Below are 12,547 nucleotides of genomic sequence, written 5' to 3'. Positions count from 1 at the left end.
TACATTCTTTCACACACACACACACACACAACACACACACGCACATTCCTACATGTGCGTATATTGATGTTATTGTTTTTGCTGCTGTTATTCCTGCAGTGTAATTTTTAACAGAAATAGAAATGTGTGAATCCAATAATATTTCTCGTCTTCAGTTCTCAACTGTTATATTTATTGCTACATCAATAATATCTGACGCAGTGTACTGCAGTCTGCACTTGCTTAGCTTCTCTATTGCCTAAAAACCTGTGTATGTGTGTGTGGATATATGTTTGTGTGTGTCTGTGTATATATGCATGTGTGTGTACTATATTCATGGTGTACAAAAGTGTTTATGTGTATCAGAGTATAAATAAACATGCCAGTCAATTTTTTATTTAGTGTATATTCATGGATATGTGAGCATGTGTGTCTATGTAAGTCTGTGTGTATGCATGAGTGCATATGTGTACATGAGTGTATGTATGTATGCAGAAGTATATGTTGCATGACTATGCATGTATGTAGTGTGTGTATGTATGTATGTATGTATGTATGGGTGCTGGTGGAATGATATTACCTTTAGTAAAAGGAAGCTGTGTATTGCAGTCTCCATAAATACACTGGTGCATTACACTGCGCCCAGTTTGTGCTTCTATCCTGATGGAAGCCACTAATGTATGGTGATGGATTACACATAGGTAATGATCTCAAGTGATCAGCTAAATATTGAACTGGCAGCCACCGATGATGTGGGCATGTTCCATCCCCCACACAGTACCAAGTGGTCAGAGGTGGAATTCAAATTGAAGAAGTTGGTGAACTGTGATAATTGATGCAGCCAGCTATGAGAACAGTCAACATTTTTTGGATGCTGGCCAGCTGTTGCACCTGTACCTGTCATCTGTATGTTGCAGCTACATAACTGCAGTTAGCAAATGGTTTTCTTGTTTGTGTTGGCTGTTGTAAAATATTGTGACCATGGATGGAAAAATGGAGTTGGTGAAACAAACAGCATAGAGGAAGAACAAGGTGGTGTGTCTTAAGAAGAGGAAGAACAGGATGGTAACATCTTAGGAATGTTTGGTTCTTCTTGTGTTGTTAGTTGGAGTCTCTTGTTTGCAATTTCTATTTTATATAGAAACCATGCCAAAACAGACAGCTCCTGTCAAACTCTCCAACTCATACCAGCATGGAAAATGGATGTTAAATGATGATGATACTGTATATATTTTATTGTTGGGTGCCCTTATGTTCTATATATAAAGGCGGTGCTCCAGCATGGCCACAGTTAAATGATTGAAACAAATGAAAGAATAAAAAAAAATATATATAATTACCTTACATGATTAAATTGTTTTTTAATTCTATTTTTTTCTTTTTAGGTTCCCAACTACTTGCCTTCTATCAGTGCAGCTATTGGTGGTTTTACTCCTCAACGATATGTGTGGCGGGCATGTATTGGCCTTCATTGTGCTCCTCGCTTCTTAGTAGCATTTACATATTATAACTTCCACATGTCTGTCAGGCTGGCTGAGAAGAACAAACTGTACGGACATTTAGCAGCTGTTGCATGTGTGTTGCACATAATTGAAAATTTAGCTTTATTAGGTCTCACTTATGTAGCATCAAATGAAAACCACTGTAAGTACACACTTTTTGATAATTACTACAATGATGATAATGTTTTATTATCTGACAATTGTTTGTTTTTGTTAATGATTGATTTGTGTGAAGATTTTGAAGATTTATGGCTGCTGTTCTTTTGAAAGCTATTATTTTATTTTCATATTCGTTCCATCATTATTATTACACCATTTTCATCTTGTCTTGTTTTCATCCACTTTACTGCCTTCTTTATTATTATTACATGCTGGTGCATCTGATAAGGTGATTCACTACTGAAAGGAGAGTCAAATCTATTGTGCAGATCTAGTTGACTGGGTTGAATTAGCCAATAGGTAAAATTTGAAATCCCAGTTGACTGGGACTTCAAATTTCCTTGTCAAATGTATTGCTTATTTATTCACATCATTTTGAATTAATCATATGTTATCTTGTAGCTTCAAGATTTCAATAGTATATTTGTATATTTTGAGAATGACATTGTAGGGTAGGTGTGAAAGGTTGTATCTGGTCAGTCCTAACATAAAACAGGTAGAATATTTGGGCTGGATTTGGCTGGATAAAATGCTAAAGGGCTAAACTGTTCTCGCTTTCTCTTCATAGTTTGTATTGGGATTGTGGAAACAGATGTAACCATGGCTTTGTTCTTGTCTTGATATTAAATGATGTCACTGTGTGTATGTTTGTGTATGTGTGTGTCTATATATATATATATATATATATATTTCTATATATACATATATATATATATATATATACATATATACACACACACACGCACACACACAGAGGGCGAGGCATACATATAGTAAATGTGGAACAGCTATAACAAAGAATTCAATATATTCATAGAATAATGATATTGTAGGTGTTAAGTTCATTTGTGGATCCTCATATCTTTTTTAAAGGCAGGAGTATTATCCTTGGAAAGATATGTCTATGTATTGAAACAACACTGTTGTAATGTATAATTCCTAAATGTCTGTGTGTGTATGCATAAAAATAATGCAGTTAACTTTAAGAATTTTAAAATAAAAGAATATTCAAGATTTAATTTTATACTCACTTTTTTTGCTTTTTTATTTTTTTTTTCAGATGCCCATGAAAAGTTCTTCATCACATTTCTTGTATCTTCTTTGTTTTATATGCTGTTCACTATAATTCTAGTGAAATGGGGCCGTACATATGATGGCAGGAAGATGACTTCAAGAGTAAGGACCTTGTTTTATATTAATTTAAGTAAATAAAGGAAATTCTTATTTTAATAAATAACTTGAAGATTTTTTTTTAGGCAAACAAAATTGGGAATAAAAGTCAGAAAAATATAAAATAATGATAGGTATGGATTTGGGTGTATGGTTGAGAAGTTTGCTTTCCAGCCACATGGTTGCAGGTTCAGTTGCACTGTATAACACCTTGAGCAAGTGTCTTTTATTATAGCTTAGTTGTATGTGTGTATGCATTGCTTGAGAAGTAATGCCAAGCTTAGTGAATCGTGGTCATTGTCAGTACATGATGACATGTAAAAAGCACCCCTGCTGGTGAGACAGAAAAAACACTCAGTACACTCTGTAAAGTAGTTGACATTAGGAAGGGTATCCAGCTGTAGGATCCTGGTGCTGCTATCTGGGTTACCAGTCTCAATCAAACCGTCAACCCATGCCAGCATAAAAAATTGACATTAAATGATGTATGATATATATCTGTCTATCTGTCCATCTATATGTATGGGTGTGTGCATGTTTGTATCTTGATCGCACATGATAATTGTAAATGAGCTTCACTGTTATACATGTGGTACCATTAGTTTGTAATCTTCTGTAGAAAACATATCTGGCCATGGCAAAATATTAGTTTACTTGGAAACAAGTGAGGGTTGGCGACTAAGGACATTCAACCATAGAAAATCTATCTCAGTAATTTCTGCCAGACCCATGTGAGCACGAAAAAGTGGATGTTAAAAGATGATGGTATTCAACAACATTTTTTATGTGTAGTATGTTTTTATTCTAGATTTAAAAAAAATATTTTTTGCTCTTTGGTACTTAACTGTTGTTAAAGAGAGGCTTGGAAAAGTTGTTATGACTAGGAATGTGGCAGAAGAGAATTCATAGACCTATCTTTCAATGATGATGATAATTTCTAGCATAAACAAGTCACATATTTTGTGGGGAAGAGTGAGTTGATTAAATTGATTCCCAGTATTTATCTAGTACTTAATAATCTTAGAAGGGTGAAGTTGATCTCAGCAGGATTTGAACTCAGAACATAAACTTCCAAGCTAAATACAAGGTATTTTGTTTGATGCTCTAACAGTTCTGCCAATGCACTATCATCTGGTCTTATATTTTTTAGTCTAATTGCAGCCTTGTATGTCCACCTTTTTGAAGGTTTGCTTGTGAACAGAACAATGTGATCAGTAACTATGAACCTTTTCCCTCAAAAACCCTTTTTAATGAATTTTCCCCATGAGCTTCCAGGCTTCTGAAATGTCTGTTGGCTCAGTGAACCAGTTTTATCAACTTCAAACAAACTTGTTTTTCCTGTTTCATCCCTTAGTTGAAAGATATAAATATATAACTGGATACTGGATATGCAATTAAATAGATATAAAAAATCAAAACAAAAGACACTTGTTTAATGAGCTGGTTGATGCTGTTTTTGATTCTGTATTCCACATTTCAAATTCAATGGCCAACTGGTTTAAGCAGTTTCCAAATTCTGCTTTCTGTCCTCTCCTTTACTGTTTTCAGAGCAGTTGTAGTGCACCTGAACTCCGTATTCAATATGCTCCTCATCATCATCATCACTATTAGTAAAGGTGGCAAGCTGGCAGAATTATTAGCATGCTGGGCAAATTGCTTAGCAGCGTTTCATCTGTCTTTATGTCTTGAGTTCAAATTCTGCTAAGGTTGACTTTACTTTTTATCCTTTCAGGGTTGATAAAATAAGTATTTGTTGAACCCTGGGATCCATGTAATCAACTTGCCCCCTCCCCCAGAATTTTAGGCCTTGCGCCTATGTTAGAAAGGATTATTATTAACATTGTTAATCTTGTATTATATAAAACAGCTAAGGGAAAGTGTGCTCATATTAATATGTAGTGAGGAATAGCATTAAATATCTCAGTGCTTTTTGCAGGTAACTAAAAGTTTGAGAAACCATACTGAATGAAGTCTAACCTCAGTGAGGTTTCTCAAAAAAACATTAAAGTTTGTTTTCTTCATTTGAAGTTAAATATTTTATATTTACAACTACCTGAAATCTATCCCTAATTCACTTATTATTGGTATCAAGAAGTGGAAAAATAATCCTTAAAATTGTCCTTTAAATTTTGCAAAAATTGATTTTAAAGGTTTCTTATTTCTTATGAGAGGTTAGACTTTGCAAAAAAGTCACAGAATGTCCAGAATGTATTCAAAGACTTTTTTGACTGACTTTCAACCACAAATCTAATTTCCTGACCATGTCTTCTACTTCAGCCTTAAAAATACTTAGGAATCTACCTTCAAGATTCTAATTTAGGCTATTCAAATATGTAAAAATGTGAGACATGTAAACCTTAGTAGTTAGCCCTAAAAAAATTGAGATATTCACTACCATGGAATAATTTATGAAGAAATATTGTATTTCATCATGTTACTCAAGTATGCAAGTAAGCACCTAACCACCTGAGATTATGTGTTCGGAAGTACTGCACATATCCTGCAACAAACACTAAAAATATGGCAATTTAAAGGATATAAATAAAATGAACTAGATTCACTGCCTCATCCAGTATCATTTTCAACTTTGCTTGGTACCTTGCTATCAATTCTTCATGTCTGCAGCAATGTCCATTTGACACTTAGTATCATAGCTTTAATAATGAGCCTCCAGTCTTTTGTATTTTCCTGATATTGAAGAAACCCCATCAGCACTGATCACTACAGGTTTTAACCACCCTGTTTCATTTGCAATTATAAAATAGTTTGAACTATCAAAAATACTCAACAGGAATTGGTAAAACAGAAAATCGTTATTGTATTAAACTTTTATTCTATGAATGAATTTGAGTAAATCAGCCCCATTAGAAAGGTCTCATCATCATCATCATCATCATTTAGCATCCATGTTGGCATGGGTTGGATAGTTTGACAAGATCTAAAGCTGTCCAAGGACTGCATCATGTTCAAGTGTTTGCTTTAGCATGTTTCTGGGGCTGGATGCCCTTCCTAATGCCAACCACTTTACAGCATGTCTTGAATGATTTTTGTTTGTGCCACCAGCACTAGTGAGGTTGCCATGCGAATTGTAAGTCTATTAACTAAGTGAAGTCAGCTTTATGCTAGGAGATGATGGGTTAAAGTATGTGAGAAGTGAGTGACAAGACTGATTCTTTTAGAAGAGCTGCATGGCTACTCACATTAAGTAGAGGAGAGTGAGAATGAGCAGTAGGAACTGTGATAGTAACGACGAGGTGTCCAGGTGATCCCCACAATCTATGAGAGGAATAGAAGTCAGCAGGGTGGGGGTTTGCAAGATTTTATAGGAAACAGGAGAGGAGGGGATAAAGAGTCAGCTTACAACTGTAAAAATGGGTAGGATTGAAAGGTGATATCACAGTCAAGAGTTGGGCAAGGTAGAAGGATGCAGAGGAGAGCAAGGTGGAGGAGTGGCAAGAGAGTAATAAGAAATAAGGTGGGGTAGGTTGCAGCAGCAGGGGATAGTTAGGCATGATGAGAGGTAGTTTGGTTCAGTGGTGGTGGTGGGAAACTGTAACATGTGGGTGAAGAGTGCAATAAATACAGTGCTTCCAGAACTTACTTTTGATGAGGTGAGTGGGTTTTCTCTAGAACCTCATATTGCCAGACAGCCCTGTCCTTTGTCATCTCCCCTGTGGGGCTGAGGGTCCTGAGGTGAGTCTTCACCACATCATCCTATATTTTCCTGGGTCTCCCTCTTCCACAAACTCCAACCACATTAAGGGATTAACACTTTATACAGCTGTCCATATCATTGCAATCGTCTTTCTTGCATATTAGAAAAACCCCTGTGTGGGCAAACAATGGTTGAAAGCTCTCTGAAGAAAACCATTTTCAGGAGACATTTGTCAGGCATTCTGATAATGTGGCCAACCCATCTTGGAAGATGGCGTTGGATGTTGGCTTCAATGCTGGAGATTCCTGCTTGCTGGAGAATTTCTGTGTGAGGGACCTTATCTTTCCAAGTAATATGTAAAATTCACTGGAGACAAAGGATGTGAAATGACTCTAGCTTCCTCACAGGGACTATCTTAAGCTTGTTCTCAAATCTTGCAACATTCAACTGGCACAACTTGAATACTTCGTTCGGAACTGGCAAACCTGGTGCTCCTTTGTAATGAAGGAGCTGCATGCTTTGAAATAATCCAATGTCAGAAACTTGAATAAAAGAGATGTCAATGTCATCTCAAACTCACCAACAACATAATGGGCAACCTCCCTTGTCAAGGACATGCGTTTCCAGAATAGAACTATTTTCACATCAATCAACTCACAAAATGTAAGATAAAACTCACTCCTAGAGGACAATGTCATTGTCAACATTGACGGACAGCAAGTAACATTACAAGTGATAACTCTTATGCCTAACTTTTCTCTCGGTACATTTATACTATATTGTTCATGCACACTATCATTGCTTATCCAACAGAACATGCTCATTTCATTTCTTATTAGTCTTCTCAAGTCCTCTGCATTTAAGGCACATGCTTCACTACTGTGCAGCATTCCAGTTCTAACATATGCATCATACAATCTGCTTTTCACTCTGTAGGAAAAGATTTTTGTTGCCAACAGTGGTTAATAGCTCTCTGAACTTTCTCTAACCTGTTCATACTCTGGTTGCTATACTTTTGGAGCAACCACCTCCCTTGCTAAATACATCTCCAAAATAACAAAATCTATCGACTACTTCTGTTGAGCCATTCAGGCTTTCAGTTTCCAGTGTGTTTGCTGTACATACTTCTTTAGTGCATCTATCACATATGAAGCTTATGTTTCCTGTTAGTCTTTCTTATTTATTTCATCTTTGCTAAGTTTATATTAAAGCCTCTTGATTCTAGACTTAGCTTCTATGCCCAGGATTTCCTCTCTGATTCTCTTATAAATCAAGCTATGAGAAATAGATCATCAAAATATAGGACTATGATATATGAGAATGCACTAAAGACTGAGCCTTGATGAACTCCAATCTTATTAAATTCATCACTGAAGTTGTTGACTCTCGCTTTACTTACAGCAACTTTGTACATAGCCTGTATAGCTTTCATAAGTCATTTATCGATACCTAGTTTCCTTAGTGGCTGCAAGATTACTGTATATGGATGGTATCCTGTCAAATGCTTTGTCCAAGTCAACAAAAGCCAGGAATAATGGTTTACTCTTAGCTAAGTATTTCCCCTGCAGTTTTTTTTTTTTGCTTCATTAGGATAATTGCATCAGTTGTACCTTTTCCCAGCACAAAACCAAAATTGCATCTCATCTATAACTACCTTGTCATGAATCAGTTGTGCTATGACTCTCTCTGTGACTCTCATAACCAGATCCAGTAGTTTGATTCCTCTGTAGCTGCTTTTCTCTATGGCATTGCCTTTGTAGCAGTTTATGATGATACTACTATGCCGGTTATTGGGTATGACTCCTTGTGTAACTTGATTAACTATGTGGGGGTAATCCTGTATCCTATCTCACCAGATTTTTTGAACATCTCTGCAACTATCCCTAATGGGCCTGCAGTTTTCCCTCTCTTCCTGTTCTTGATCACCTTATCTTCCATGCTGCTCTCAACCTGATTTGCTTACCCTCTGTAAGATCAGCACAAAGTAGTTCCTTTTTATCCCATGCATTCTCCATATTCAACAGACTCGTCATTCTGAATGCTCTTCTCACCAATGACCTCTTGGTTTTCTCCCGCACACTGTCTTGCAATCCTGAACACCTCATGCCTCTCAGCTTCACATTGCAAGGCATGTACAAATCTCCTCTTCTCTGTTTTACCCTTGACTAAATATACCTATCACCTGGCTGATTTTCTAGCCATTTGGTAATGTTCCCTTTTTCTACATTCTCTCCCGATTTTCCAAACCTGTTTACCATATAAGTTTTTTTGTTTTTGTTTTGAATGAGATTTTAAAAAATTTTATTTGAACATGCTACACTGCTATCTGTCTTATTACTATTTGTCTTTTATTTTCTTTTGTTTTCATTTTAATGTGCTTCCAGTTTTAACCCTTTAGCATTCAGATTGCTCTGCCAGATGTAATCCTTATATATTCACATTGTTTCCAATTAGCCATGCATTATCTCACAGCTTTGAGATCTTGATGTGATTATTTATTTTTAGAATGACATTCTAGGGTAGGTGTAAGAGGCTGAATCTGGCTAGTTTGAACATAAAACAGGTAGAATATTTTGGCCAGATATGACCAGTTTAGATGCTGAGGGGTTAAACTGTCAATCTATAACCATCAGTGGGTCACATGATCAAATATATAACAGAAAGTTTTTGTGACTGATTTAGTTAATACAACTGAGTATTAAAGTTGTACAGACATGTAAACAATGTACACAAGAACTTGTCATGTAATGTGTGGTTGTCACTTGACATTACAAATGTTTCTATTCTGTGATGTAACTTGGTCGAAGATCACTCTCATGCCAGTCATGCATAAAGTGGTATGAGGGAGATTTGGTTGCTATGTCTGGCCACCATAATTATCCAAGTGAAAGAAATGATGAAAGACTTTGAAATTAAGTTATACATGAAATAATATTGTTAATACAAAACAATAATAAAATGTAATGTAATACTGTGTGTGTGTGTGTGTGTGTGTGTGTTATTTGGTTTATTGACTCTACCAAGATGTATTGTTATATATTTGTCAATTTACACAATTGCATTAAAATGAATTTTTATAAAACATTCTATAACCATTCAGGCTTGTTATTTTTGTTTTCTATTCTAGGAAAGGAAATCTTATTCAACCAAATTTAGCTTATTTGCATTCAACATATCATGTTGTTTCATTGCTGCTTACGTGTATTGGCGACATAATAAATATTGTGAACCAGGAGGTAAGCATCTATTTGCTTTCTGATGACAGCTTTTATGTCTCTATCAGTTTTCATTTTTTTTTTTTGAATACTTAACAGATTTGTTAGGGTGAAGATATAGGAACTTCTCACAAATTTAAATGAAGCTAGTAATTCTTCCTGAAAGAGAAGTTTGGTGCTATCTTCATGAGGAATAATGTGAAATTTAAACAAGGTTAAAAATTTGCTTTTATTCTTTTAGTCGGGAAGGAAAGCCATGCTTGTGACTCTTTACAAGGCCTTTAAGATTGGTGGGAAGAAAGTATCCTCAAATCAGTGACATGGCCTGAGTGCTTACAACTGAAAAAACTCCATTAAAGGTTCACAGGTTGCCAGGTGTTGGTTTTAAACTGAATGACAGATTAACTCTATCACACAAGTAGGACAAGATGGGATTTGAACTCTGATTGCAAAGAACTGGAAAACATTTTGTAAGGTATTTGACTGTAGTTTTGCCCACTCACCATCCATCCATTCAAGATTGGTGCATTTTTATCAACCCCAAAAAGGATGCAAAGCAAAGTTGACCTTGGTGGAGTCTGCACTCAAAGTACAGACTCAGAGCAAATACCAGAATGCATTCTGTTTGAAACTCTAGTGACTCTACCATTTCCCTGCTCTGTCTTACTAAAAAACCCTCTACGACAAACATCTGTTTGATAAATTTAATTAAAAAGATACTTTTAAAAATTATCGATAAACACAGGTATGGCTGTATAGCTAAAAAGTTTGCTTCTCAACTGCATGATCTGGGGTTCAGTCTCCCCAGCGCCCCTGACTAACAAAAGCCTTTTGAGTGGATTTAGTTGACAGAAACTGAAAGAAGCTCATTGTGTGAGTGTGTCCCTTTGCCTTTACATCATGTGATAGTTGTCAATGAGCATCGCTGTCATAGAAGCATTGTTGCTCACTTCTAATTTTCCATAAAAACATATCTGTTGTGGGGAAACAGGTGAAAATTGGTGACAGGAATGGCATCTGGCCATAGAAAATCTGCTCAATGAATTGGCCCCTGCAAGCATAGAAAGCCTGATGTTAAAGTAATGATGATGGTACAAATACATCTGAATTAATTGATTGAGGTTGTGAAATCAATTAATAATGTTGTACAATACTCGACAGACTTGATAGTGTTGGATAAAATGGCTTGTATTTGATTACGTCCCTCTATTTTCTGAGTTCAAATCCTGCTCAAGTCGGCTGTCTTTCATAAATTACTTGGCAACTTCATTAGTGGTGGTGGCATGAAGAAAAAGGACCCTGTACACACAGTAGAGTGGTTGATATTAGGAAGGGCATCCAACCATAGAAATCATGCCAAAGCTGACACTGGAGCTCAACATAGCCCTGTTGTTTGCCATATCCTGTCAAGCCATTAAGCCCATGTTAAATGATGATGATGGTAGTGGTTGTGTGTGTATGTCAACATAGAATAGCAGATGATTATATATGTATGTAGGTTATATTTAAGACATATCTATGTGTGAGTTTATTTTTATTTATAATTTTTTTTTTCAATTCCTCATTAATGTTTTATGTGGAACAGTAACATTTATAATACATTAAAGTTACCAGACTTTCTTTGTCTCATCTTCTAATTGAAACTACAGTAATGGTGTTTTGCTTTTATTAGTGGGTATTCAAGATAATGAGAATGCTGGTTTTTCCAGTAACATAAACCAACACTACAAATATTTAGCAGTATAACCTGACGTTGTCTGGGTGTGACTTATTACGCCATCTACGATAAGTCTTGCTAGGTGCAAATCAACTAAAAAAGAAATCGTTGCAACGAAAAAACCTTTATGATGTAAATATGTTCATAATTCAAAAGACGATGAAATTAATAGGGAAAGTCTGAAGGCTGTTTTGCGCAACAGTATTAAGCGTACGTAAATTTCATTTGTCTAATTGGCTATACAAATGCTTGTGCAAAACAACTTCTTGCGCTGCCCTGATTATACATAGCAGGGTAATCCCTTTTAGCAGGAGCTAGGACGGCAATTTCTGATGAAGCAATTGCTGGCGATCTGTTGCTACACAGTTCTGCCAGAATTCTATCAGATTGGGCAGTAGATGTTGATGCACCATTTTGCATTATGTTCAAAGTAGCTTCTGGAATGTGGTGAATTGCTGCAGTCTGATGCTGTCTTTTTAAACCGGTTGCTTTCTTTCCCCAGCAAGCTCTCTTCTTTGGAGGCATAATCTATGTATATATTGAACAGAACAACAAAAGTTATGATAGATGGCAGCGTCGGTAGTTTTCACATTTCTGTAATTTTTCAGATTAATACCTGCACAATTACCCAACCCTAATCCTAAAACCCAAAACCTAATCCTAACTCTAACTCTAACACTAACCCTAAACCCTAACCCCCTGACCCTAAAATTGTAACACTAATCCTAACCGTAACCGTAACCCTAAATCTTAACCGTAACCCTAAAACCATAACCCTGACCCTAAAATCCCAACCCTCACACCCTAGTGAAAATCGTGGTATATTTACAAAAACATTGACGGCATAACTACAGATTGTACCCCCCCCCCGACTTTGGAAGGTCATAACTTTCAGAAAAATGAATATTTTTTTAATGAAATTTTCTATGCATATATTATTTATTATGTAGATTCCGAATATACAAAAATTTTCGGTGAAAGTGTTTTTGGAGGAGGTGGGGGACAATTTTCGAAAATTCCACTTAAATTCCTCTTAGCTTCCAGGAAAATGAATATTTTTTTGTGAAATTTTCTACAAATATACCTTGATGTATGTACATTTCGAGCATGTAGGAATTTTGAAGGAAACAACTGCAGGTTATTTTTGAGA

General features: G+C 35.9%; 1 protein-coding gene across 3 annotated transcripts in view; it reads left to right on the top strand.

Moving 5' to 3' along the window:
- LOC106877874 (post-GPI attachment to proteins factor 2) overlaps positions 1 to 12,547 on the top strand; it is a 55,134-nt gene that overhangs the window by 8,985 nt on the left and 33,602 nt on the right. For 2 of the 3 annotated variants that reach the window (XM_052972409.1, XM_014926909.2), the window contains exons 2-4: positions 1,365 to 1,623; positions 2,701 to 2,816; positions 9,593 to 9,701. In XM_052972409.1, the coding sequence (XP_052828369.1) occupies positions 1,365 to 1,623; positions 2,701 to 2,816; positions 9,593 to 9,701 (484 nt within the window). Of the gene's footprint in view, positions 1 to 547; positions 1,045 to 1,364; positions 1,624 to 2,700; positions 2,817 to 9,592; positions 9,702 to 12,547 lie in introns of those variants that run through there. The other variant, XM_052972410.1, reaches the window with a different exon arrangement.

This window comes from Octopus bimaculoides, chromosome 13, assembly GCF_001194135.2.
Source record: "Octopus bimaculoides isolate UCB-OBI-ISO-001 chromosome 13, ASM119413v2, whole genome shotgun sequence".
NCBI lineage: Eukaryota > Metazoa > Mollusca > Cephalopoda > Octopoda > Octopodidae > Octopus > Octopus bimaculoides.
This window is presented reverse-complemented; position numbering and strand designations above follow the sequence as displayed.